We start from the raw sequence: 27,048 nt of genomic DNA on the forward strand, positions 1-27,048 counted from the left end.
AGCCGAAAATAAAATGCTTTTGGGAAGTTAAGACTTTAAGACTACAAAGAGCTTCTGAAGGTTCTAACCCAGGCCAGGGGAAAGCCAGTCAGAAAGCCACTGGTGCTGTCCAGTGTTGTTAAATATTGATAAGTGATCTATCTGAGCCTGTCAGGAGAGGGAGGTGTGTTTGGGACAAAAGGCTGAACCCTGCCCTCAACACAGTCTGGTGCTGCAACAAACTGCTGGGCTGGAGGTCCAGCTGCACCCACTTTGTGCACATGAAGGATGAGCACCCAAATTGAAGGGAAGTGGTGTCTCAGAGAACTGCTTAATGTTTTGTGAGAGCTGCTGTTCCTGACTCCTTTCCTAGAAGGCTGAATTTGGGATGGTTTGTAGCCAAGCTGAGAGGGGAGAGCAGAGAGTAAGTCTCTTTTGTTGCCCTGTCAGGCTGAGCAGAGGTTTCCTGAAGACTGACTGAGCAGCATGGCTGAAAAGCTGAATATCCTAGGGTGAGTTTCTGGGAGCTCTGTGTTTTCTTGGATGTGGGAGAAGAGAAGGGAAAATGTCCCCCTTGCTGAGGATGAGGGGAGACTATAAAGGGAAGAGTGCTCAGGCCATGCTGAGCCAGGGCTGGGGACAGAGGGCCCTGTTGTGTCCTGGCTTCAGGCACTGAGGGATTTTCATAAATAAATAGTGTCTGTTTCTGAGCAGGCTTGGTGGTCCAATGCTGCTGAACAGAACTTTTCACTCCCTTTGGGCTCAGAGAGTGGTGGTCCATTGCCTGCCCCAGCTCTGGGTCTGGGACAGCTGGGGGCAGCTGTGGGGCAGCCCAGGGAGGCTGTGCTGAGCTGCAGTGCAAACTGCACCTCTGCCTCCTTGTGTGATTTGCTCCAGTGATTAATGACAGCGGCTGTTTAAAAACCTGGTGCCTCATTTGCAGTCTAAACTTGTCTGGTTACAGGCTCCAGCCAGGGGCTATTTATCTCTGCATGCAGGCTCTGGAGGTGGGCACTGTGGGGGAAGGGGTAGGTGCTCACCTGCCGGTGGGGGCAGATGCCAGACACAAGATACTGGGTTTTCCCAGTGTCTTGTATGGAACATTTTTCAGCTGCAGCATCTTGTAGGGATTTTACTGCCCTCGAGGGAAGAGGATCTCTGCCATTGCAGAGCCCCAGGGGAGGCCCTGGGCCCCTAGAATACCCCAGCAAGAGACCTGCTTTCAGTGGTACATCAGGGCTGTCTTTGGATGACAACACAAACAATAAGGTGCAGAGGGGGTGTTGGGATCTTGCAGGATCTGAGAGTAAAAAACTTGGAAAAACAATTGTGACATCTTAAAAATTAAATCCCTCCTTGAGATGTTTGGCGCAGAGAAGTTGCTTGCCCAGTGAGCTGCAACAGCCCAGGTTCCTCTGGAGCTGGGAAGGGGACGCTGAGTCAGCAAATGGGATTGTGACACTGTTGCCAAATGGGGGATATACAATGGTTTTAAACACAGACTCAACTGCTGTACAGAGAGGGAGCCTTGCTGCTGCCTTCCTTCTTGAGGTGTTGCCATTGCGAAACACCCACATCCTTCTACAACTGCAAAACTGTTCCTCCTACCTGGGGTTGACAGAGCAATTCTTAAAGCTCAGGGCCATCCTGGGTCATAAACCAAGGGAGTCTGTGGGAAGTGGTGGCAAAGGGAGTGCTTGTGTGTGAATCACAGAATCATGAAGGTTGAAAAAGATCTCTAAGATCATTGAGTCCAACAGTCAACCTCACACTGTCATGTTCACTGCTAAACCGCTAAAAATCTGAGTGATGCCAGAATGAGCAGGATGCACGTGGTGAGGCAGAGATCACTTTTTCACTGCTTACCTTGTGAATGAAGTGTCTTGAAAATGATTTCTTTCCTATTTTGTCTGCGTAACTGTACAAAAGAATTTACCTGTGAACGTGGCAGCAGGCACCAGCTTTTGGGTATTTGGGCTGCACTGCTGAGCGGTGGGTTCCCTTCGACCTGGCTCTCGGTTAACCGAGGAGACACAGAGATTTCTGCTGTGTGTCGGTGCTGCCTTGGTTTGGGTTGGGGACTGGGGGTCCCCGCGCGCTCCCTGCCCGCGGGGTGCTGCCCGCTGTGTTTGGGGCAAGGCGCAGCCCCGCGCCTTCCGTGCCCTGCGGGACCGCGGCTCCCCGGGCCGGGAGACCTTCGCAGCGGGGTCTGCCGCCAGGCCTGGCAAGGGTTAACGCCGCAGCCCCACGCCCCCTTTGACGGAGTCGGGCCAACCTCGCCAAATTTGAAAAGGCATCCGGGGCTGAGTGTGCGCCCTGGGCGCATCGAGCCGCGCTGGCCCCGGACCCCCTGCGCGGGCAGCAGCAGCCGCCGCCGCCGGGGCTCGGCTTGCTGAGGGACGGGGCTTCCCTCTGGGAGCCGGAGCAGCCATCCCTGTGTCCCGGGCACCCCTGCCCCCTGCTCCCCGCTCCCGGGGGCACCTCCGTGCCGTGGGATCCCGCCGTGACCCCGGCCGGGGCAGCACGGTGTGGCCCCGCGCCTGCCGGGCAGTGTAAGAGGGAAAGGGGGAGGCGGTAGGAAAACCCCGTTCTTGCAAATATGCAGCTCGCTCTTTTCTTGTCCTGGTGCTGCTGCCTGCATGGATGCGCGCTGGGCACTGGCTTCCTCTATCAATTCCCAGCATCAACCCTGCAGCATAACTACCCAGAGCAGAGCTCCGGCTCGCCGGGCAGCGGCTTCGCCAGTCGCCGGTGAGTAAGAGCGGGTCCGCCTCCTTGCCAGGAGGCTGCGCCCTGCCGGTGGCACCGGTGGGACAAACGGGCACGGCAAAGCCGCGGGTGGCAGTCCCTCGGAGGGTGCCGCGGCGTGCTGGGCTGCCCGCAACCTCAGAGGGGCGCGGGACGCTCCGTACCTGCCCGCAGCAGTTCTCCCTCCTGGGGCAGGGAGCGGCTGGGGAATCGAGGAGCTGAGCTTGGGCTAAATGACACCCGCAAACTCCCCCTGCCGCGCCCAGCCGGTCGGGGAGGGGAAGGGGCTTTGCCAGGGCTGCGTGTCCGTGCGCAGTGCGCAGCCGGAGCAGGAAAACCTCCTGAGCCGGGACACTGGGGATGCCGGCAGAGGGAACTGTTATAGCCCTCGGCTGCGAGGAGAAACTTGTTCAGCTCAACAAAGGAAAGCCCTTAATTACAGATCTCTTTTCAAGAGCTGCAACTTCTAAGTAGCTGCTTAAAACCAAACCTCCCACTCTTCCCCTCTCCCCCCTCCCCAACCCAATTTCTTATAAACTTAATATAAATCAGGTTTGATTTACTGTATCTTACTGCTTCAGTAGAGCAAACAATTTAGGCTTCTCCCCCTCCCCTCTGTTTTCTCTGGGTATTTCTCTAGAGGTGAAACAGCTGTTCAGATGAATGAGCTGCACTGTATAAAGCAAGAGAGTGGCATAACCTGATTCCAGTTGTTCTTGAATTTCACTTTTTTCTTTTTTCTTTTTTTTTTTTCCTGTCATTCCCTTAAACGGGGACTTGAGACTTAATATTCAGGGCTCGTCCATCCTGTCTCTACCTCTTTTCCTCCTCCCTTGCTAATACCTAGTCTGCGTGAGTTGTGCTGCTATGGAGGAGGGCTTCTGTTAGCACTTCTTCTTCGGGCTGGGGATTGGGAAAAGGCATGGACACCGTGGATTTTCGTGTCGGAGGTGCAGGGCGGGCACCAGCCCTGTGTCTTGCACGGGGCTCGCATATGGTGCGGATTTCCCCCCGGGTGGGGGGTGCCTTTGTCCGCTGTGCTGTCAGACAGGCCTGGGGCTGCAGGGGGTGTGATGTTAAACTACAGCAACTGTCAAAGGGTTTGAAACGGCAGAAAATTATAGGAGAGTAATGGGATAAACCTATCCCAGCTGGATCTCTTCCAAGGTACCCCCTTCCCAAAGCATGAGCTGCAATGAGAACCACATGTCATTTGTCTTACATATCTATTAGCCTGCAGATCTTTGTTCAGAGCTACCACGCTTACAGGAGTGTGGACTCTGCTCACCAAAGACCTTCCCCATTTCATACTCTTGCACAGTTTTCCCATGCCTCAGTGGTTTGGATAGCTGATGCTTTGTCAGGGGAACGTGTCCCTCCCCAAGTCTATAAAGTGTTGTGTAAAACCACATAAACCTGATTGAAACAATGATGTTGGGGAAGGCTGCTGGATTTTTTTAATTTATTTTTCTTTGTCCGATGGAACTTTGCCATGTGAGAATCTCCCATTCTAGTTTAAAACAGAGGGGGAAGTAAAAAATTGAAGGGAGGAAAAATCACCAGTGGATGTTGTGAAAGAAAAATTCAAAGCTCAGTCAAATATCACACGTTGAAGCAATCTTCGTATGTTTTAATTTCCCCTTGAGTGGTGAAGTTTTGTTGTTGGCAAATGTCTAACAGCTTCACTTTCTGATGGGAAAATCTATGTGGGAAAACTTTCCCCAGCTACAGTGTTGGACTTTTGAGGGAAGCCTCCTGCCGGGTGCAGCTTCAGGTTGGGATAGCTGGACTTTTCTGGATTTAATATGGTCCATGGTAGGAATGAGGCTTTTTGCTCACAGTCTGACATTAAACTATGTGAGTGCAAGGCCCTTTTTCAAGGACTGAATCAGACTGGTATAGACAGGTTTTTATGTTGTGCAGTGTCCCTTTTGCCATTGAAACAGGGGGTCTTGGTAGCACCTGAATTATGTGAAGCAACAGCAGTTTAATCACATCAAAGTCTTCTGGCCTCTGCCCTGTAGAGGCTGTGGAGGAGACAAGATGGTGGGAAGGCGATTGCTATTAATGGCAGCTATATGGACCTTCTCACTTTCTCTTCTACAACCTTCCCGGTGTGTGCTTTGTGCAGTGACTTCTGGCACTTTTCCTTAGTCACAAATAAGCAGGGACTGAGCCTTGAAAGTTCCTGCTGCAGCTCCAGGTGTTGGTACATTGCAGCACATACTGATGTGATGCTGTACAGTGGACAAGTTTCCTTGATACAGAACACACTATGTTTCTGCAGTTGTCTTTTCCTGTCCTTGATCAACAAGTGATTGAGCTGTTTGGGAATCTGCTATCAATTTTTTAAAAATTAGCTTGCCATAAGAGTTGCATTTTTCCAAGTGTACAAGTTTCTGGAATCCTTTGTGTTGATAAAGCCCTTGGTATCTAGGTTGCAGGCTGGCTCAGAGATGGGCTCTTGAGGCTCTGAGGACTGCTGAACATGTTTACTGTCAGAAAAATAAGGCCCTGGGCAGAGTAAAAAACTTGGGGTGGTGGTGAAGGGAAATTTGGAGGAAAAAAATACAATTATTATTCACATTTTTCAAAGTGAGACCATAGAATACTTGTTCTGGAGGAATGATGTGTTCCTTGCTTCCGTTTAAAAAAAAAAAATTAGCCTCTGGTTGGCTTGAGTTGACAGGTCTTGGCTATTAGGCCAAAGACACTTGCAGTCTATCTTTGTATGTGCTTGAATTGCTTTGAACTTCTGATGTGCAAGTGATGGTGACTGAAATCTAGGCAGCAGTGTGTCTTGGCATTGTGTAGACTGCAGCAGTCTCACTGTTTAGCTTGAAATCCACATTCAGTGCATGCATTTTGAACTTGCTGCTGTGTTAAGGCGATGAATGGGAAGCAGGTCTTACTGGAAGCATAAGAATGGAGGGGCTGCTTGCCAAGGAGAAATCACCCTCCAAGCTTTGAGAAGCTTTGCTAACTGAGTTAGGGGAAGCTTGTTCCCATGCTGGTAGTAACTCAGTTGTCAGGGGACGCCTGCCTCTGTGTTAGTTGTCTTTGGGGTTGGTGTTTACCCAACTTTTCATTCTATTTTCCTGTACTTTTTAATTAGTCATGCATTGAGTCCTTGTGAGCTTAATTATGGGAGTCAGAGACTTCTGAGAGTAGATGCAGAGCTTAGACTGGAAACCTCTTTGGATGAGAAGTGGAGATGGCTGAAAGAAAACCCCAAAAAGTGAACCCAAAAGCAATGCAGGATAATAATTTTTTTTACTGGGATCATTACAGTGCCATCACAAAAGTCCTCTGGGGTGGATGCAAGTCCAGCTGTGGTAGTTAGGCCTTCAAAACACTCCTCAGCCTAAAAACTTCTTCCTGTTAACTAACATTAGAGCCACGATGTTACAAATAACAGCACTGTGCAAATAGGTATTCTTAACCACATTCTGCCAGCAATTACACATTTGGTCACAGTAATTCCCAGTGCTTCCTACAGCAGTGGTGTTTCTTGAGGATGGATATGGAGAGGACAGTAATATCTGTCAGCTGGAATCTGTAAGTGCAATGTTTGACTGCTTGAAGCAGAGGCTTTGACACAGAAGGCCAGGTGGCCTTTATCCATTCTTGTGCCTCTGAGCATAGCCCAGGAGAGCAAGACCTGGGTTCCAGTTGCTCCTCTGCCAATGGTTTACTCCATGTCAGAGGACAAATCACTTTGCCATGGATTCCATGGAATAGTTAAACATGCTCTGTGAGCTGGTTTGACGTGGGAATGATATCTAAACAGACATCAGCTTTCCTGTACTGCAGCTTGTCTAAGAAACACTTCTCTAAGAAACCTGGAGTGGTGGTGCTTTCAGATGGTTAGTTGATGCTTGAAATATGTTGTCAATTATTTATTGAGGCTACCAATGTCTTAACAGGTCACTTGAATGTCTGGGTAGACCACTTGTAGGCAGATGTGTTCTTTCCAAAATAGCTGCCTGTGTTGTGCCTGGCTCTATAGCAGCATATGTGCTGGGCTGGAGTTACCCCTCCCCAGAACAACTGCACTGTAATGCAGCAACCTCGAGCCTCTTAGGTGAGGTTTTAGTACTTCTAAGTAAATGTGGGTCTCTTCATGTGATAGAAGCATGTTCTTAGTGTTAGAAGGTCATCTATGAATCAGTATCCTTATTTACGCAGTCTGTCAGAATGCTTTCAGAATGTCTATCTGGAGTTTTTCTGATGGATTTTTATTAATTCTCTCCTCACTAGATAAAGATGACTTGAACCTTATTTCAGCCTGAAAATCTGAACCTCTCATGACTCTTAAGTGGGTGTGGAATATAAAGCTATACATATTGGCCAAATGTGGTTCTCTCCTTTTAGTGACAGGCTCTTGCTCTCTGAGTCATTCCCTCCATCACCTAATAGTCTGCTCATTGCCTGAGCTCCCTGGTTTGCTATGGCCTGTGAGGATGTCAAGCAAACAAACTGGGATTTGTGTCATGCTGAGTCTTCTGCTCTAATTCCTCTTTGAAGTGCCCGACCCAGGTAACCAGAGGTCAGAAGGTCTTGAGCTCATCACCAGACCCTGGAACTCTCTGGTGTTTGTTGCCTGGACTCTGCAGCCATATGATCTTCATCTGACTCGTGGGGTTCAGGGCTGTAACTTTGCAATGTAATTAGCAGTGCAGCCAATGGCAGTGTAAGGACCTGGTGACACTGGAATGGCTTTGAAATACCAGATGTGACTGTAGCTACTGCAGTAAATTGTATTCCTTTGGGAAATCTACTGTCCTGCCTTTCCAGCTGCTTGTGTGTATAATTTCCTCTTAGGTAGGCTTCATTTACCAGCTTGAGGGAAAAAAAGAAAGGGAGCAGAGAGGCAAAACAATGGGTGCCAAGTGAACTTGTGCTCACCTTGGATAAACTAATGAATATTTCTTTCAATAATCCTTATTTTTTAGTTTTCTCGAAGTTGAGCTTTGTTTCTCAAAGTTTAGCTTGTGCTAAAGTCCTGGTGGAAACAGGTCAGTTTAGAAATGTCACAGCTTTGCTTGGGGAGTGGTTCTGGGACACTGGGATCATAGAATATTTACTCACATCTTAGTTTTGTTGGGCTGTGTCTTGATAAAGAGGGAAAACCAAAGAATAACTGTCAGATAATGATAAAGAATTGAAAGCATATAGTGCTTTAAGTCTTCTGGGTCAGAATAATGGATTCTTTCCTCCATTAGACCTCCAGCAGGTCTGGAAATGTCACTGATTTATAAAGCATAGACACCTTTCCTGTAGGATGATACAAAAATTCATCCAACTGCATTTCTGAAATATGCACAAAGCTCTCAACTCACTTTTAATTAGGCAGATATAGACAGTGCTTAAATTTACTTCCACTGAGGCATAATGTTTATTTTGAGTCTTTGAGCATAGAGCTAGCCTGTGCCAACTTAGATATCACAAAGATTCTGCTGAGGATAATAGCTGCAAATAGGAAAAAAAGGCTGATGCTACTAATTTGGTTATTGTCCTATACTTTTTATCTTTTTATATAATATAGTTGAATAATAAAAAATCTTCTGCTTAGTGTAATTTTGCACAGTGTAGCACTGATTTGAATTAGAGTCCTTAATGCTGGAGAAACCAGCAAGAATAGGAGCTGTGATATTGTCATTGGTTTTGTTCCTTGCCTCCTTTTATTTGGAAAAATGATTGTGTGTTGATGTGTAATATATTACATGGAATAACATGGTTTAGGTGCTTTGGCTGGTTTTGACAAGTTTAATGTTTTCCTCCTCTTGGAATTGAACAGATGTGTAAGTCAAGGTTGTGCTTGGGTGGAAGTGTTGCTTGTAATGTTTAGGCCTGACTGAAAATAGCTTAACCTTTTTGGGAGGACCAACAAATAGAAAGCTATTTCAGGTTTCAGACTCCTTTTCAGCTTCTAAAACTGGGAAATCGTAGTTCTGGCAAAGAAATAAGCCTCTTTTATCTGTCTAGAAATGGCTTTCACCCAGAGGCCCACACAGTCAATGCCTCTGAGAAAAAAAGCTAAAGGCAACTTCACAATGTTTTGTGTTTGGAATGGATCAGTCTCCTCTTCCATATTGACCTAGTTTATCTGGAAAAGAGAATCAGCCACTCAAAATCATAATAGTTGATTTTGAGACTTCTTTGAGACTGGGAAGAGGAGCTATCTGTGAGATTCTCTTGATTAGGACTCTTCCCTTTACCTCTGTTTGCTTTGTGCCTCCTGTCCATCCTCCCAGAGCTGAGTAAGGCTGTTCTTATCCAGCCACCTGCCTTTGTGCTGAGCAAACAAACCATCTGTCAAAACATTAAAGCTCATGTGAGGTACCACTGCATAGAAGGGACCAATTCATGTCCAATATTGACATCAGGTTATGTAGTCAGATGTCTTTTTAATCAATTCCACTTTTTCTGCCCCTAGGAACTGGGTGGAAGTGATATTCTTTACAGCATTTGTGCTGGATACAGGCATGTGTTTGCTCAGAGCATCTCAGAAATGCCAGTGCAGTGAAATCATGAGGCAGGGGAGTATTCCCTGGATGTGGTTGTGTAACCAAGTTGTACTGAGACTGTAGAGTTACGAACAGGTCCAGTTCTGTTTCTTCTGGATGTCCCCCCGCCTCTTCTGTGTGCACTCTGGAGAGGAGGTGTGTTTGTCCCTGCAGAAAGACAAGACTCTTCATTCCTGATTTCCACTTTTGAATGGAATAAAAAGACTGAGGACACGGGAAGAGTGTGTCTTATAAAGGCAACGTAGGCCAAGGTGTTTTATGAAAGATGCCTGTTTTCATACGAGGATAGTTTTGGGGGTGGACTGTCAGGAAGGGGGCACAGCAAATTTGGTTGCAGGACCTGAGTACGAAAGTTCTTGGTCTTCTGTGTGAGAAGTGGGAACAGGATGCCCCTTACCCTGTGCATGTTGGATGTTAGAGCTGTTTAGGACTAAGAAAAGGCAGCTGCATAGGTGCTAAATGAGCTAAATACTCCTTCTGCCCTGCTGTGATGACCCTGTGAGATGGAGTTGCTCAGTTAAGGCACTACACAAAAACTTCCCTTCTTGTCCTCGCTGTTTTGTGCCTGGGGTCAATCAACATCTGCTTTTTCCCTACAGGACTTTGCTGAGTCGTTCAGAAGTGTGGTGCTGGGAGCTCTCAGCTTGGTTTGAGCTGCTCCTGGGGAAGGGCTGGGGGCAGATGGGCTGCTGGATGACATAATGTCTCCGTGCTGGGCTCCCGTTGGCCCGGGGTGGCGGTGCCTGGCGGGGTGTGGTAGCCCTGAACGGAAGGGCAGACATTTCTTTTTTGCTGTGTGCTGCTTAGCCCTTATTAAACTCAGATGTTCCTAACCCCTTCCTCCGGGCTCTCATTATTGCTGTAAACACAGCAGAGCACAGGGAGCTTTTTCAAATCCTCATTTGAGGCAGCAATGGGTGACAGCTCTCCCCACATGAATTTAACACTCCAACCCGAGGGAGATTCTGCCTGTGTTTTCCCTAAGGAAAAAGACTTTTTCATCTGATGCCACTTCTCTTGTTCCTGCCTCGGGTTGCTTGGCTTCCTGGCTTTCTTCTTGCCTGATTCTGTCTTGTGCTTCCCCAGAACCTGTCTGGTTTCTGCCACTCTGCTCAATGTGGGCTGTCTGGCTGCTTGTCTCATTGCTGTATCTTGTTCAAATGTTGAGTTGTTTGGATTTTCAGTGGCAGTGAAAGTGATACCAACTAAAATAAGGTTGCTGTGCTGGGATGAGTCGAAAAGGCTCTCCTAGAAGAAGCACCTAGATCTGCCTGTCAGCAGGTCTGTATGTCAGCTGTACCTGTTCCAGATTTACTGTGTGCCTCTGATGGAAAATTACATTTCAGCTCTCTGTGGAGGGGGGAAGAGAGGAGAGACTGCCATGGTAACAGGATCTTAGATGCTTCCTACCTATGAGCCACATTTCACCCAGCATGAGCTACTGTACCCCTGTGAGGGAACTTAGGAATCCTTGGTATCTCTGAATGTAACCCACTAACTTTGAGGTAAATCCAGGCTATTTTTAACCTCCTTGTATGCAGTTCTCCAAGGACTGTATCCATTGCAAATCTACTTAGGAGTCTCAAATATCTGTCCATTTAATATAATTCTTCTTTGAGCTGAGAAATTCTTGGCCCAGTTGAGGTATCAGAGCTCCTTTGTGCATAGCAATAGCTTGGTAAAAGCTGTGTTCCTGCAAGATCTCTGAAGGTCTCTGTTAGGCCATCTGTCTGACTTGTTCTGGTGACATTTGTGTCTCACTCTAGTCTTGTGCTGTCCCTTGTTGTTAATTGAACTAAAGAGCTCTTGACAGTTCAGAACCAGGATATGGTAGATGTTAGGAAGGTCATTACCAATTTGATGCTGTATATCAGTATATAGTCACTGTATGCTACGTTTCCTTTTAGAAACCTAGGCTATCCTAAGACACTTTAAAAATGAGCTACTTTGTTTCAAGGTTCTCAAAATCTGGTCCCTTGAGTCCCTGGCTTGGTTTAAATTGCCCTTCAAAAGTTTCTGGCGCGTGGGGAGGTACAGAGACCTTTTCTCAGTTGTGACTCTACATCTCCAAGAAAACACTGATTTAATTAGTGGTCACTGCAGATTTGAGGTGAACTTTTTATGCTGCTTTTAATAAACTTAAAGCTAAAATGGCAGCACCCCTGAGAACTGAGCTGTCAGCTTGTGTCTGTCACTGGCACCAGCAGTACAGGACAGAGAAAATCTGATATGCTTAAGCTTCAGTATTTCAACATGGCAAACCCTGCTAACCTAAACACTGAGGGGGGAGCTGCATTCTTTGCTATGCCTAATCTCTGTATTTTGTTAAACACGCATTCCTGCCAGAACTTTATTGGACAGAACAATAGTGACCAGCTGGGCAAGTGACCCTGGCTTTTCTGGTCGGCAGAGGAATTCAGCATCTGAGGAGTTCAGATTCTCTTGTGCAGCTTAGAGTGATCTGGATTTAGTTGCTTTTAATTATTAGCTGGCTGATTCATAAGGCTTTGTTTTCTACCCTCTTTCCCAAGAAAAAGACTATTTCCTTAAATGCTCAGTATATATTCTATAGAGCAGCACAAAGTCTGGGAACTGAGACTTGCAAGTTCTCTCTCTTTTCTTTCCCCTGAATAAAATGGGAATAGTAATGCTTCCCTTCATGTAAGGGAAAGCTCTGGGGAGTATTTTGCAAGGGTGTGGTTATATCTTAGAGGGAAAGCTACAAAATCCAAAGTATTGTATATGAATTTATGCTGAAGTTTATAATAAATCTATGAATGATAATACTTGGCTCTTGTATAAACTTCCACTCTTACAGAAAAGAGGTCATTGTGCTCCCTGTTTACTGCACCTCTCTGAGTCTGGATGACTGAAATTGGTCTTTGGGAGTAAGTCTTTGCCTGAGCTTTGCAGAGAAGGATTTAGGTTGAAAGGGATGCTGAGAGGTGGCAGAGGGAGGTGCTGAGCAGAGCAGACTGGATTGACCAGCACCAGAGCGCTGGGTGATGGCACAGGCTGAGGGGCTTTCCTGTCCCTAGTGGGGATTTTGGGAGCCTGGATGTGGGACATACCTTTAGAAGCAGCACTGATGGGCTCTGGGCACAACTGTCTGTGGCTCAGGTGTGACTCAAGAGCACCAGCCTTGGAGCAAAGGCAGCTCTGGGCTGGAATGCTGCAAACTTTCCCTTCTCCCATCCGAAGTGCAGCAGAGAGCAAAAAGGCAAATTGGCTCTGTAGGATGTTACAGTGCTTGGCTTAATGCTGCTGTAAATCAGCATAACCTGCAGCAAAAACTATAGTCTCCCTGCAGTGTATTTCAGGATACAGCACTGAGCCAAAGGGTTTAAACTATCACACAGTAAAATGCTGTCTCTGGGGCAGCTGTTACTGGAAGTCACTAATGTATATCACAAATGATACAAAAATTTTGGATTACAGAGTGGTAGGAATTCTTAGGCTGTCGGCCTGTGGATAAGCTTTGAATGAGTGTGCATTGCAAGCAGAAATAATAGGATCTCATATTGCCAAGCACTAGAAAAATACTTGAGGCCTGATACTGTAATTAAAAGTCTGCTAAAACCCTTGCAAGACCTCTGCAACCAAACCCATTGGAAATTTATTTCAAGGACCGCAGCAACATACTAATTTTCTTGGGCAATATCCTTTGAAACAATCAAGCTCTCTAATTATGTCTGTCAGGCCTTGCCAAGTGGTTCTTGGCATCTGAACTAGAAGGTTTTCAAAGTAGCTTCTGCAAATGACTGTGGAATTTTGCTGAAAGTAAATTTTCAGCTCCCAGGTACCATTTGTAGAAGTTGTTGCATAACTTTTAGGAAGGTTAGGGTGAAGCTGTGTATCTCTACAGCAGCTGGGAAGAGGGGGGAGAAAAGTGGGAATGTGGAAATTACAGGAATCATCCCAAGTTGTCTTTTGAATTGAATACAACTAGAAACTGAGTTGATTTGTGTTGGACCTTTCAGCTGGTGTCCTGGCTGAGCCTGGGAATCATCTTGTGCTGCCTGTGTCTGGGTGATGGATTGGATGTCAGCATCCTTGTGGAGGCAAGGTTGGCTTTGCAGGGCACCTCCATGAGCTCTGATGTGTGGGGGTGGTTTGGGTTTTTTTTTTGTTGTTGTTGTTTGGTTGTTTTTAACCAATCAGCCAAAAAACAAACCCCACAAATACCAACACCAAATCCCACACAAGCATTTGACTGGAATCACACAGTTCCCACAGGCTTGTGGCTCAGACATTGCCAGTAGTGGCTGGATAGGTGAACAGGCTGTTCCCATGGACATACCAACAGCAAGGGGAACCAGATCAATAATTATTCTGTCACTCCATGCTCTGAGGTTCAGCCAACCTTTTTGGTTTATGTATGAGAGTGGTTTCAAATGAAACGCAAACAATTTATTTTCTGCTGTTATGTGAGTCTGTCACAGCCATTTAATTTGATGTTCAGCACTGCAGTGTTCATATATCCCTCTGTACCTCTTTAGAAATGGCTCAAGTGAGTGCTGTGGAAATGACAGCTGCTGGCTTTGCTTCCAGGGTGACTATTCTTTGCTGAGACAATGCATGCAAAAATTTCTCCAAACTGTAGTGGAAGGTGTACAGGAAAACTCTCATGTATGTTTGTATGAGGGAGGAAAAACCACAAACAAGTTTGAGCTGTGGTGAGTGAAGCTGTTTGTGTTCATATTTAGCGCAATAATAAACACAGATTGTTACTGTGTGTCACTCACAGGTTTGTTGGTTTCCCCTCAAGTCAGTAAAGCAACAGTAAGATGTTCTTCCCAAACTGCAAAAAAGGTACCAGAAACACAGAATAAATGCCACCCATTGATAAAATTCAGGTTATAACTACTTGTTTTAATGAAACTTTAATCTTCCATGCTATTTGTGTCACTCTTCATCCTCTGATTGAAGAAATCTGTGTAAATAGAAGAAGAGGAAAAAAGTTAATATCTCTTTAATGGTTTTGCCTTGAATTTGCCCCAAGCTTTTATAAGTATTGTGTGTTTAATGTATTTAGTGTCAGCCACTCCTTTGCACACATAGACCAAAACCCTCTCACCAGTAATTCCAGACATTGCCATTCCCAGCAAAATGATGAGGGATGCCTGTCAAGCATTTGCTTTAGGAGTTTGGTTCATTTGTGGGCATCAGTTTGCAGCCTCACCAATTTGTGGTTAAAATGCTCTATGTTGTGGAGTTTTGCACTTTGCCATGGTGAAGCAGTTTGGTTGCTCTACCCTTTTTGCATTGGCAGGTAACTTTTAACTTAAACCACCACTGAAGAAACCCTACAAACCCCCAGCTGATGGAGTTTGCTGTACAGTTCTGCACAGAACAGGGCAGCAATTCTTCTGACCAAATGCCTGTATCTCTCCTTCAGACCTCCTGCTGTCCCCTCTTTGCTCAGTGCTGCTTTCTCCCCATCCGGTTTCCCACGTGTGTACTCGGGAATGTTTCAAGGCAGTGTTATCATTCCTAAGGAATCTACTGTGCGTGCACAGGCTACGGAGGGGTTTTTTTTTCAGCTGTTATTACTTGGCCAAATTAAACCCATTTTCCACCTGGATACCAAAATGTAGATCTCCTCCCTTCCAAACAGAGGCTTCCAAAGCACTGAGGCACTAAAGCGGTTTCTTAGATTGCTCAAGAATTTTTTAATAACAGAGGAAGGTGTTAGTGTTTCCGTTCACAAGAGAAAGGCTTTCTTTTTTAAGCTTTTTTTTTTTTTATTTCTAACGAACAAACTGGGTTGCAGCAGGGTTTAAAAGGAGAATACAAATAATTGCTCTTGGCTAGAAATGGGGCATGGAGACTGCTTCCAAGACCGGTAAAAGCTTAGGAAGTTGTGTTAAAAGCAGAACAAACCTTTTACATTGAAAAGAAATAGGTAGAGCACTTAATTTCTTGCTGTCTCTTTACAGTCTGTAGACAGGTATCAAAGTGCAGTGGGCTCTGTGTGATTAAAACACACCATCTGCTGAAGAGTGAGTTTAAAACTTGATGAAGCAACACTGGGTGTTCACTAGCAGGGCTTTGGGACTACTGTGTGCAAAGAGCTGAGCTACAGCAAATGCTGTGGAGTTATTTTTTATGGCATTGGATGGATGCAGTCAGGAGAGTGTAAGAGTGGGAGTCTGGAGGAAGGTGGAATGGAGGCTGCTGGCACAGCAGGTTATTGTGCCTGGGACTGCCCCATCCCAGCTGTGTGATGGTTGCAGGAAGATTTCCTCTCTACTTTGTGCAGAGGAGGCTCTTGGAAGTTCTGGTCATTGGTAACTGGCAAGGATTTTAGGGCAATTCAGTTAGAGAAGCACTAGCAATGACTGTCTTGAGAGGGAGGCAAGGAAGGGAAGCATGTGATCAACAAACCACCCATGGATATGGACGTGTGTTTGTAAAGGCTATTGCTAGTTTGCTACACTAATCGTGGTTTTAAAGGGTTTTAGTCCATTCAAGTTGGAATTTATTAACCTTAAAGCTATTGATGCATCCTCCTGCCTTAGCTCACTGTTTCTCATCTTGCTCTCAATATGCCCTTGGATCAGAACTGGCTGCTGTAAAGGGCAAATGCAGCTCTCTGATCACAGAGCAGATCTCAGTTCTGATGTTCCTACTTCCCTACACATGAAACTCCCATGGGTGTGACTGGAACAATAGGATTATTTTCCAAATTATTTTTTATTGTAGTAACGCCCAGGACAGCCTTGTGCCAGACATGGCAGACATGGAATAAAAAGTTTTCAATTTAAATAGCAAATTAACACACAGGCTTTGGGGTTTGTTTTTCAGGCTGATTAACACTTTGAATACCCAGGCAGAGAGGTTTTCCAAGGCTTTGTTTTCACTGAACTGGGTCTCATGTGGCTCATCCTGGGGATCTCTGACCTGGGCTAGGGGAAAACCAGCCTGATTTATCTATTCCACACAACACAGCCTGGTGTTCAGAGTGACCTGGCACATTGGTAGAGCAGTTACTGGAGAAAAGTGCTTTGCTCTTGAGGTACTGAGACGTGTTAGTGGGGTACAGCTGTCCCCAAAAGAATCTTCCTGGAGCACCAGCAGGAGTTTTGTCTCAAGCCTGGTGCAAATGCTGGTTCATGGGTACCTGAGCTTCAGCTGCCTCACTGAACACAAGCAGCTGATCTGAGAAATCTAACAGGGAGAAGAAAAATTGTTGATCTTGAAGCAAAGTAAGATGGATTTGTCTAGACTGCTTATTGTTTCTAATCACCTCCTCCAGCACAGGAAACATTAGAGAACTGTAGGGTTTTCTTGCATTTGAGGAAAGGCAGTTCCCTTGGTGGTTTCTGTGGGGTTGTTGTCACGTCTGGCTCTTTGGCAGTCACCTGAAGCAGGAGTGATGTGCAATAAAGCTGAGCCTGCACACCTAGTGCAGCTTCACTCTGGGAAGTGTGCCTTTGGCTCATGAAATCCTGTTCCCAACAGTGATGGGCAACCACATGGGAGCCCACTACTTAGAAATGTCTGCTCTTTAGTCCCTTGTACACCAGAGCCCACAAATTCTTTTACAAGTTGCTGACCAAATTGACGGCCTAGACTGAAACAATCATAATGTGCCACAGGAAAAGAAAAGGGGGCAGGGAGGTCAAAGAATTATTGCTAGAAGGTTTCTGGGTTCAGTTTACCTGACACAGTTCTTTGTACAGGTATGTCCATTTGCATCCTAAGGCTTGTGAATCTGAAGTTTATACTTTGATCAGGTTTTTGATACCTTTTGGGGCTCACTACTCTGAGGGTTAAAAAACATAAGGAAAACACACCTGTATTCCCTTATATAGAGAGCAATGTGTTTTCTGCAGGATCTCCTTCAATATATATATTTTTCTTTCTAAGGGTGCACCTGTCTCCAGTGGCAGCAATATCCCAACTGTTCAGCTCCAGGAAAACTCCAAAAACATGCATGTTACCTGAGCAGATTAACATCATGCGATAGTAGGAAGCAATGACTTGATTGTGCCATCCTAATTTTTTTTTTAATACACTCAGGGCTGTCCTTTTGACATTGCCTTTTGTTCTTGCTGTAGTTTGTGGTTTTTGGTGCCAGTATAATGCTAATGAAAAACACTGCTTCATTTAGGCCAAGTGCCTGTGTTCCTGTCATGCATGTGGCATTCATTGCTGCTGGTAAGTGCTGGGAGTTGGCACCAGAAGGCTGAATGGGAGGCACGAAGATGCTCTGTTGTGTGTACAGAGTTCTACAAGCAAAAAAACAAAACAAATTTGGGAGCAATCCTGTCCAATCCTTGCAGACTGGCTGGTGGGGCAGATACAGGCTCTGTAGGGCAAAGGGTGTGATTTAAGGAGATGCTGAAACCAGCAGGAGCCTGGTTTGTCCCTTTTGGAGGGCTTGGATTGTGCAAAGTGTTGTTTTGTTACAGTGTAATGTAGCAAGGGGAATCAAAGGCAGCTCTGGGGACTGTCTTTATGGATGGTGGAGGAGCAGCTGTAGCCACACCAGGAGCATTAATAAAGCACAGGATGCTCTGACAGGGTCAATGACTCCTTATACCACCTTACTTAATGTTGTCCTCTCTGCAAAGGCTTTGAGGACAAGCAGGTGTGTGCCAGTGTCCTATTCTTCTACCTAAAATTCACACTCTACCTCTTGCTAATTCAAAATTAAGACTTCAATTCTGAATGGATTTTTGTAAACCTAGAGGTACTGACTTTGATAAAAATTAGTCTGGCATTTTAAATGAGGATTGGGGTCACTGTCCTCAGCCTAATCAGTTCTAGATCAGACCCTCAGGGGAGGACACAGGCAAGTACCAAATGTAGACTTTGACCACAGGGATCTGTTTTAGACAAATAGTGTGTTAAATCCCAGCTCTCTCTTTCAATCAAGATCTTAAGGATTTTTTTTTTTTTTTCTGTGATTCCACCCCTCTTTTCAAGGTCACGCTTTTTAGGAGTGAGCAAACCAGTACTGTGGATGTATTCACAGTGTGGAGGTGTTAGACCTATCCACAACCAGGTTATCCAGCTGTGCAGAAATGTTTAGACTCAGGTTCTTCTTTTGAAAGGCTCTAATTCAAGGAGCTTTTTTGTTGCAAGAATGACATACTTGGTTGTAATTGTGCATGATTTCCACACTGCATGGATATCAAATGCCAAATTCCATCAAGTCAGTCTAATTTAACAAAGACAGATTCCATGGATATTTTTGTACATTTCCTCTTTCCTGCCTCTGTGAACACTGGAAACTACTGTCTTCTCATTGATTGTGATAAGCTCAGGGGAGGGAGCAGCAAAACATTTTGGTGTGTAAAAGAATGTCTGTGAAAGCAAAGAACTTCAAAGGAGTGAACCCCCCTTTTATTTCTGAGCACTCAGTCATGGGCTAACTTCCTTCATTTCCATGCTGAAGGTAATTATGGTTCAGGTCAACCATATTTATGGTTTGATTCTGTTGGAATGTGTCACTGGCAAACTGAGAGGAGATGGGTACTGGGTATAAATCTGACTGAGGGACTTCCTGCTGGAGGAATATTCCTTGTGTCTTCTCAGCCTTCTTCCCTTATGCACACACAAACAGATGTGTAGGCATAGAGGGGCACGTTTTGAATGTGATTAATTTGTTTCTGATCCTGCCTGCCTGATCAATGTTTAAATCTTCATCTGCCTCTGTTCTACCCTGCATTATCATCAGTGCTGATGCTCTACAAATGAATCAAGGGTGTGTAATAGGTGAGTGCTCTCATCTTCAGAGCCCTTCCTGCAGTAGCTGCAGTAATGGGAAAGTGCCCTGTGAATGAGTTTGGAAATCAGAAGAGAAGAGGAGTGTTCTCATGGCTGAAGGAGCTGAATGTGGCTCTGGGGAGCTGGATTCACTCCTTGTCTCTGAAGAAGACTTGCACATGTTTTCCATAGTATTTAGCTATTCTGCTTCTAGATGTTTAATAACTCATATAGGGAGAGGTTTTCCCTTAGCCCCTGCAACTTCAATGGCTGCTGGAGCATAAGGTAAAATCTGGTGCAGTTTCCTATGGATTGAAGAAAGCTCAGCCCTCGAGGCAGTGCTTTTTGGAGGGTCATCCCTGCACACAACAAGGCAAGGAGAGCACAGTTAAATGTGCTTGGCTGCAGAACTTGTTGAAGATTGAAGTTGTTGTGCAGACTGAACTGTATTTTCCTCCTAAGGTAAAGATTCCTCTAGGACTAAACTCCCTCCAGCAGGCTCTGATAATCCACTTTGTGTGGGAAAACTTACGGCTGTTATTGGCAAGTGAGTATTTGAAGTGCACTAAGCACAGAACATATTGCCCCCTGGGGAAGGGTTATGCTATTGGGAGGTTCCTAGATAAATTGTCCCATCTTACTCTCCTAGCCAGAACTTATTTTTATGGCCACTTTGTTCAGACTCTTGTTGTGGGGGTGGAATGGTGGTGTGTGCAGAGAGATTGGAGTTCCTTCCAATCTTTGTCTGACCAACACAGCGGAGTGGGAGACCTGGAACTTGTCTTATTCTTGTTCGTGCCTCTGGCTCTCTGCTGCTTCAAATGGCTGCTGCTGTCTGGCTTCAGAAACACCAGCAGCCTTCCAGTTTTATTCCTTTCCCAAAATGAATGGGCTGTTACAAAGATTTTTCTCCCTTTTTTGCAGGAGTCAGGGTAACCTCTATTAGTGACTATGAAGTGCTCTGTGGGAGTAAGGCATGCGTAAAACATCAATATTGACAACAAGATTACTGTGGCTTGTCGTGGCTTCTGACTCGCAGACCTCTTAAAACTTTGTAATGGAGGAGCAGAATCTGCTTTGAACTGAACTCTGCCATCATAAGCTTGTTGTACAAGCTTGTACAGCCAGCCCCTCGCCCATGCCAGGTGGTCTTTCATGGATTTTTTGCAATGGTCCATCTATCTACAGGCCTGAATCAATCCATCAGCTCTGAACATTCCAATATTGTGGAGACTGCTGGTTGCAATTGAATTTTGTAGCTGGACAACGAGCTGGATGACAGCCTTGATCCTAAAACCTAGTTACCTGGGGAGAGCATGAATACAGCCAAGAACAGGGGAAACTTAAGCCCAACTTGGCTTTCATCTGAGCTTTCCAGTAACATGTGATGGGATTGTTTCCTCTTTAGCCAGGTCACAGCAGTAGAGAGTAATCTGGTCACAGCCAACTGAATTAGCTGGTAAACTTGATCCTGATGAGAGTCAAAGCACGTTCAGGGAGGTGTGTATTTGTGAATAAGAAAGGAATTATGTAGTTTTATAGAACTAGATGGTTCAGGAAGAGATACCCCAGAGAGCCTGGCAGCCTTTGAATCTGCATTTCTTGGCATGTAGAGGGCAACTTCTGCTCCTGGTCTCTGTGGAATATATATATATATATATAACTAGCCCCTCCTAATGCTCAGCTCCAGCACACAGTGTATGGATTGCTGCTCTGGCAGAGCAAATGGGATGCTGTACTATTTACACAGAGAAAAGGGCACAGTTTGCTTTCATTGAGTCAGAACAGCAACTTTTTCCCAGTGAAAGTCAGTGACCTTCTGATTTTATTGAAATTCCTCTCTAGGATTGCAGGGAAATTGATAGCTCCAGTGAAAAATGTTATGAGGAAACTTGGGGAAATCTATCTAGCTATCAAAACACTCCTACTGTTTTCTGTGCCCTAAATGTTGATCTCTGCTAAGTATAACACACAGTGTGTTATCCTTATGGAAACAAAAAGATAATTCAGTGCAGTTGTTTACACAGGACAAAGCTTTAGGGCAAATCACAAGCATCAGAAATGCCAACCTCACTAAGAGACTTGTGTGATATTTATTGAGAGTGGGGAGGGTCAGTTTGTGCCCATGTTTCATCAGCACATGCAGCAGGTGCTGATGAAACAATCCTGCACATTAAGAAGAAAGACTTCTTTTCCTTTTGGCTTGGCCAGTCTCTTCCAAACCCACACCAAATCTCCATTTTACTCAGTTGTACAGCAGCATAAATGGTTTTGTGCAGAGCCCAGCTGGTAGGACAGTGTCTGCTGGCAGCAGTTCCGAGCTGGTGGGAGCATGGTGTGCTCTAAAGCCATGGATTTTGGGCCCTGAGCCCTGCAAGGTGAGGGTTTCTCATCTCCTCCAGTGTCCAGGTGCCTGAAGCCAGTCCTGCTTTGGCTGAGTCAGCAGAGAGCAGGCAACTCTCAGCATCTGCTGAGGGAGGGGTCTGTTTAAACCCCAAATAGGAGTTTGCAGAGGATCTCCAAATGGAAGCAAACTGTTGATTTTGTTGTTCCATTTAGCCTGAAGGGTCCACAGTAACATCCTGAACCTATACAGTAAATATGATTGGATATCTGCTGGCATCTACATCGATATTTGATGTGGAAAAACACATTGTCAGCTGTGATCAAGACGTGAGATCTCAGTCTATAGCCCAAGAAGGAAACTGCCTAAATCAGTAGCTTGCAGGCCATGATCTGCAGATCCTTTGTTGTCCATGAAAGTCTTCCAAGAATTAAATGGGGTGTGAGAGGAGGGGTGTGTCTCTTGGAAAAAGCTGGGGAAAATGGCCCAAGTGAAACTCCTCTCTTTAACCAAGGACCAGTTCCATGGGACACTGCAGAACATCACACTAAATATGCTGTGATGAGCATGCATGGGATCCTAAAGGAGCTGCTGTTTGGATCATTTTGTTTGCTTGGTTGGAATATTCTTTTTGAATGCGCAGCAATATATTCTCTGCCATCCTGGATGCATGCCAGTAAAAGTCCTAAACCTTCCTTCCTAGCATCTGTATATAATATAAAGGGTCATTTATAATCTCTGTAAGCCATGATGGGGCCTTTCGTCACGTTGTCTGAAGCCTGCTTGCATTCTGGAGGCTGTTCTTGCTGACTTTTGGCTTGCAAAGAGAAATCTTGGGATGGTTTTGTCTGTCTGTCTTCCTTCTGTTGTAATCACTGTGCTATTTTATCTACAATGAGTTCCAAGCTGTATATCCTAATGCATTCTTGACCAGCTGGCTTCCTGTTTTTGTCTCACCTGCTTGTGTGCCACAGTGAAAAATGCCTAAAAGTTGTATTTTTAGGACAATTATGCTATTTATGGGAAGCCAAGAGTGTGATGTGCCTTTCACTACTGGCTGTGGGTACCTTTGTATCCAAACTCTCCCGTCTGTTGGTGAAGAGAGAAGTTGGAGAAATGTGTTCACATCTGATGAGCTGAATATCTTTGGGGTCTGGCCATTTTTTTTTTTTATGCCCACACTGGCATTTCAGCTTTAGAGATGATATAAGCGTGGTGCTTTATCACTGTCACTGCACTCCCTGTGCTCCTGCTCAGGAAGGTGAAAGGTCCCTGGATTTGAGTGAAGGATCTGTTACCCTGCCATGAGCTGTCAGTCCTGTTCAGCCTGGCAAACCCAGGTGATGGTTTCAGGCAAGGAAAGCAATGAATGGAGAGCCTCAGGGAAGCTTCTCACTTCCTGTAGTGATTGATTCCCTTTGTAACAGGTCCCTGAGCAGGTCATGTGAAGAAATGAACCTGAGAAGGTGTTGGGTTTCTCCTCACCCCAATGTGCTGTAGAATAGGAGCAGCCTTTATCTTCAGCTGCTGCCCAAGGCTCTGTCACGAGGTTGTAACAAGTTCTGTTCAGCATCTCTCACTTCCCTGAAAGGCTGTTCCCAGGCAGAAATTACAACCTGACTGCCAAATTCCTTGGATTTGCAAGGGGATATGTCTACCTGCTCTACTTGGTCCTTGGAATTAGCTGTTAAAAAGTGATAACTCAGATAACAGCCGTTTTGGGCTCGTTTGGAAAGAAAAGCTATGCATTGGAGCAGCACCCACTGAATGGAAGCCCTGGCAGAATCAGCTTTTTATGTAGCTTAGAAAAACCTTTCATGCAGTTTTTGACATAGGCAGCCTACACAGTGGCACATCCAGAGCCACAAATGAAGTGCCAGGCTCCCAAGCTGGCTGAAAACAATCCTTGAAGGAGCAAGATGACATTAAATATGGGTCTATGCAAGGGAAGGCTAAAGAGGATAATGATCAGTTTCCAATTTCTCCCTAGCAGTTGCAATTTTGAACTGCCATTGTCCATTAACCAGAGCAGATTGGCTGCCAGATTCCCTCTAGCAATTGCAGTCTGGCCCCATCACCTGCCTTTCTCTTCTGGGATGTGTGGTGGTGTTTGTCATCATTCACCTAATTTCCCTTCAGGAATACAAAGCTGTCTAATTTCAGCATCAGATATGGAGGGTTTTTTCGGAGTGCAGTTGAATTTTTTTTCCCATCTGACACAGAAGTACTTTGTGTGTACTCAGGAAACTGGGATGAGTTGTCTCCTAAGCCCACCAAAATCCATATTAGTGTGAAAGAATCAGTATAGGACAATCCATGTACCATGTAAAGAGCACTTCTTCCCAGCTGACCCCAGGAGAAGGCCAGAGTGATACACATACAAATTGCATAACAGTTAAAGCACAATATGTGTAACTGAATATTTATTTGGATTTAACTGACAAGCCAAAAAAGCAGTCTGAATGTGAGGGGAGACACTCAAGCCCTTGATAATTACACTCTGATTTAAGATGTTCAGTGACTATTCTGAATTTGTTTCCCGTACTAATACCCCTTCACGCTCTGTTACATGTTGCTAGTGTGGATACTGCTGCTTCCTTCCTCTCCTGTGGTGGGAGCAATTCCTTTATTCATCACATCTTAATGAGAAGTTTTGGTTTTCAGGATTTCAGGACACATTATTCTGCCATTATCCTGGGAGGTTCTGTGCATGTGCAGATTGTTTTACCTGACATGAAATGCTTTTGCCCTGAGGCTCATGCACAAGTGCTGTCCTTCTCATGGCTGTAAGCACTGGGCTGAAAACATGTTCAGGGTAAATCATGCAGAGCTGTGGTTTTCCCAGCCCCTCTGGTTCTCACCCTTTCTCCTGACTGCTTTTCCTTCCGTGCTCAGCTGGCTGTTCCCATGGCATGAGGAGGTATTACCTCTGTCTGGACAAACCCCATGACTAAGGCTTGGGGAGACCAAATGGCTGATTGCACCAAGTGGGCAAGCGAAGTGAAAAGGAAAACTTTACTCTGAATTATCACATTTCCAGCTCCTGCCATTGTTTCTTCTGGTCCTGCTCCCTAAGCTTTATGTGGAAGGTGTGCTGAGCCCGTTAAAGGATCTGATGTGATCTGAAGCTTCATTAACTTTACCTTTTCCCCCTTGTTTTGCCCATTGGTTTGATGCTACAGATGTCAGTACTCAGTATTTGGGTACTCAGGTGTCTGATCCCTATTTGTACACAACAGATCCTTGATGAATCTGAGACAAGTGATTCTGTATGAACTCCCTGCCCACCTGGGGTCACCTCAGGTGTGACCAGAGTCCACACTTCCCGATGAGGAGTCACAGGGGGTTTATGGTGAGCAAGAAAAGTATCCCAGGGAAAGCTGCACAGCTCTGCTTTGTCACTGCTGCTAGGCTCATGACACTGGGCACAAAGCCACCCCTCCCTGGGTGTCCCAGTGTTCCTGGCTGGCTGTAGCCAAAGGGTCAGCGAGCAGCCTGCTGGCCCCATGTGGTCCTGGCATGTGTGCCTCCTATTCATGGAAATGGGAGCTATCCAGAGAGCAGAGATTCCTGTGGAGATGGGAGGGGAATGCAGAAAGGGGAAAAAAAGCAACAAAAGCTGTAAATGGCATGTTCTGGAGAAATCCAACTGACAGAGGAGGGGGTTTAGGGAAGGAGGAGGGAATGTGCAGGTGTATTCCCAGTGTGCCAGCAGTTTGATTTTTGGTGTGCAAGGCTGGGGAGTCACTGGGGTGCTTGAGGGGATCAGCCCTACTGGGGGCTCTTGCTTTAAGACAGATGAGGAGCCAGGACTCCTCTGGTTCAGCAGGCAATGCTTACACAAGCACTGGGTGTGTTTTGGAGAACAAGCTGGTGTCTCCACTTCCCACAGTGACCCCAGTTCTGACCCCCAGTCAGTAGGAAAGTGGCTCTCAAACCTGGTAACTGCACTGAGGTACAAAAGCATCACAAAACTTTCCACACCAAAATAGTCACAAAACTGTGAATTTAGCAAAAATGAGCAATGTTTGCAAGGGGAAATGAAATATCCTTTTTTTTACCCCCTCAATCAAAACCAGTTTTTTTTCAGAGAAAGTCCCTGAAGGGTCTATAAGCCTGGCTTCCCTGTGCTGACATTGCAGTTCCTCCTGTCTCATACACCTTGCAGTGAAGGGTCTGTCTCTCTCTTGTTTTCTTATGACACAGTGTGAGACACTTGTCCCTCCCTCCCCTGCATTCTCTCTTGCCCATTTTTGGGCTGTAACCTCACCAGGACAGCAGCAGGACCTGTTCAATGCCCAGCTTGTTTGAACCCTGCTGACAGAGAACTCCATCACACCAAAAAGCAGAATTTTCCCACTCTGCTGTCGTTCAGAATGGTGGGAGGCTGGGGAATGATACCATAACAAGCAGGATGGAATTAAGACCAGTACAATGGGAGCTGACTATCAGGAGATTTGGAACACTTATTTTTTTTCCCTCAAGTCCTATTGTTTCTGATAAATCAGAGAACTAAATTATGCACTGTAAAACCCTGGCCTCTGACAACCAAGCAAGAGGCATTACTGGATCTGTGGTTCAGGTTGGCAGAAGTTGGGAATCTTTCTGCAGCTATTGGGAGGAGAGGGTGGGGTGAGAAGTGAAGACTGAAAGTTAGCCTGGCTATAGCTGACAGAAGAAACCACCCCCAGATAGTTGGTCTGTTTTTACTGCAGTCTGGGGCGTTGGTTCACTGTTTGTCTTACTGGGGCTAATTAACGTGTGTCCTTTCTCTCTGCAGGCACTGGTGTCACTACACAGTCACAAGGACAGTCTCCTGCCAGGTGCAGAATGGGTCAGAAACGGTGATCCAGAGAGTTTATCAGAGCTGCCGGTGGCCAGGACCTTGTGCCAACTTAGTGAGGTAAAAACCTTCATCTCTCACGTTACCCAAATCTTCCTGCCCTTCCCCTTCAGTTGGTTGGCTGGTGAGTACTACAGAGGGGGCTGAGATCAGTGGCTCAGGTGTGGTGTCCTGCTTTGGGGTGCTGTGACTGGAGAATGCCACTGGTGGTAACTGCAGGGTGAAGGTAAGTGTAGCATTGCTTGCAATTTTAGGAGCTCTCTAAACACCGACAGAGCCTAGTTTAGAAAGGAGACGTTGTTTATTCTGTGCAAGGTGGAGGTTTCCATAAATCAAGCACACCCAGGGGTAAAATATCACATCTCTCATACAGTAAAGTTTACATGAACCCACCCATCTAGTATACATTCTCCACTTACCTAATGCCTATTTATTTGGGTGTTATAATCTTTCACAAGATGCTCAAAACACAAAATTCTTTTCTTCATTAAGCAACCTTGATTGCAGAAATGATGTGACATCAGTTACATTTACAAAAGGGGAGAAAATTCAGCCTAGGGACAGATAATTCAACTTAAAGACACCACTTTTAGGACAAGTTATGTGAAACAGTTTAGCTCAGGCTGTACTGCCAGTTTGTACTTCTCCACACAAGAGGCTGCTGCTGGTTAGGCATGAAGGCATGAACTGTTCAGTGTGATTAACAGGGTGGGCAGGGGTGCTGGATCAATGGTTCTGTGTGACTTGTTGGTATCAAGTCCCCATACTCAGGGTTGTAGTGGGAGTATTGATCACATACACTGGAAAGCTGTGATCAAATCCCATATAGGTGGTGAGGGACAAAGGTAATGTGTCCTGTATCTTTCAGAGCAGAATTTCTTTAGACT

General features: G+C 45.6%; 1 protein-coding gene across 10 annotated transcripts in view; it reads left to right on the forward strand.

Annotated features, from left to right (window-relative positions):
* The first annotated feature begins 428 nt into the window (after positions 1-428).
* The window catches only part of COL26A1 (collagen type XXVI alpha 1 chain), a 164,703-nt gene continuing 138,083 nt past the window's right edge, over positions 429-27,048 (forward strand). For 9 of the 10 annotated variants that reach the window (XM_085078303.1, XM_085078301.1, XM_085078304.1 and 6 more), the window contains exons 1-2: positions 2,269-2,730; positions 26,099-26,221. In XM_085078303.1, the coding sequence (XP_084934429.1) occupies positions 2,579-2,730; positions 26,099-26,221 (275 nt within the window). In that variant the 5' untranslated portion in view covers positions 2,269-2,578. Of the gene's footprint in view, positions 492-2,268; positions 2,731-26,098; positions 26,222-27,048 lie in introns of those variants that run through there. The other variant, XM_085078310.1, reaches the window with a different exon arrangement.

This window comes from Lichenostomus cassidix, chromosome 19, assembly GCF_008360975.1.
Source record: "Lichenostomus cassidix isolate B80296 chromosome 19, HeHo_3.0, whole genome shotgun sequence".
Classification (NCBI taxonomy): Eukaryota; Metazoa; Chordata; class Aves; order Passeriformes; family Meliphagidae; genus Lichenostomus; species Lichenostomus cassidix.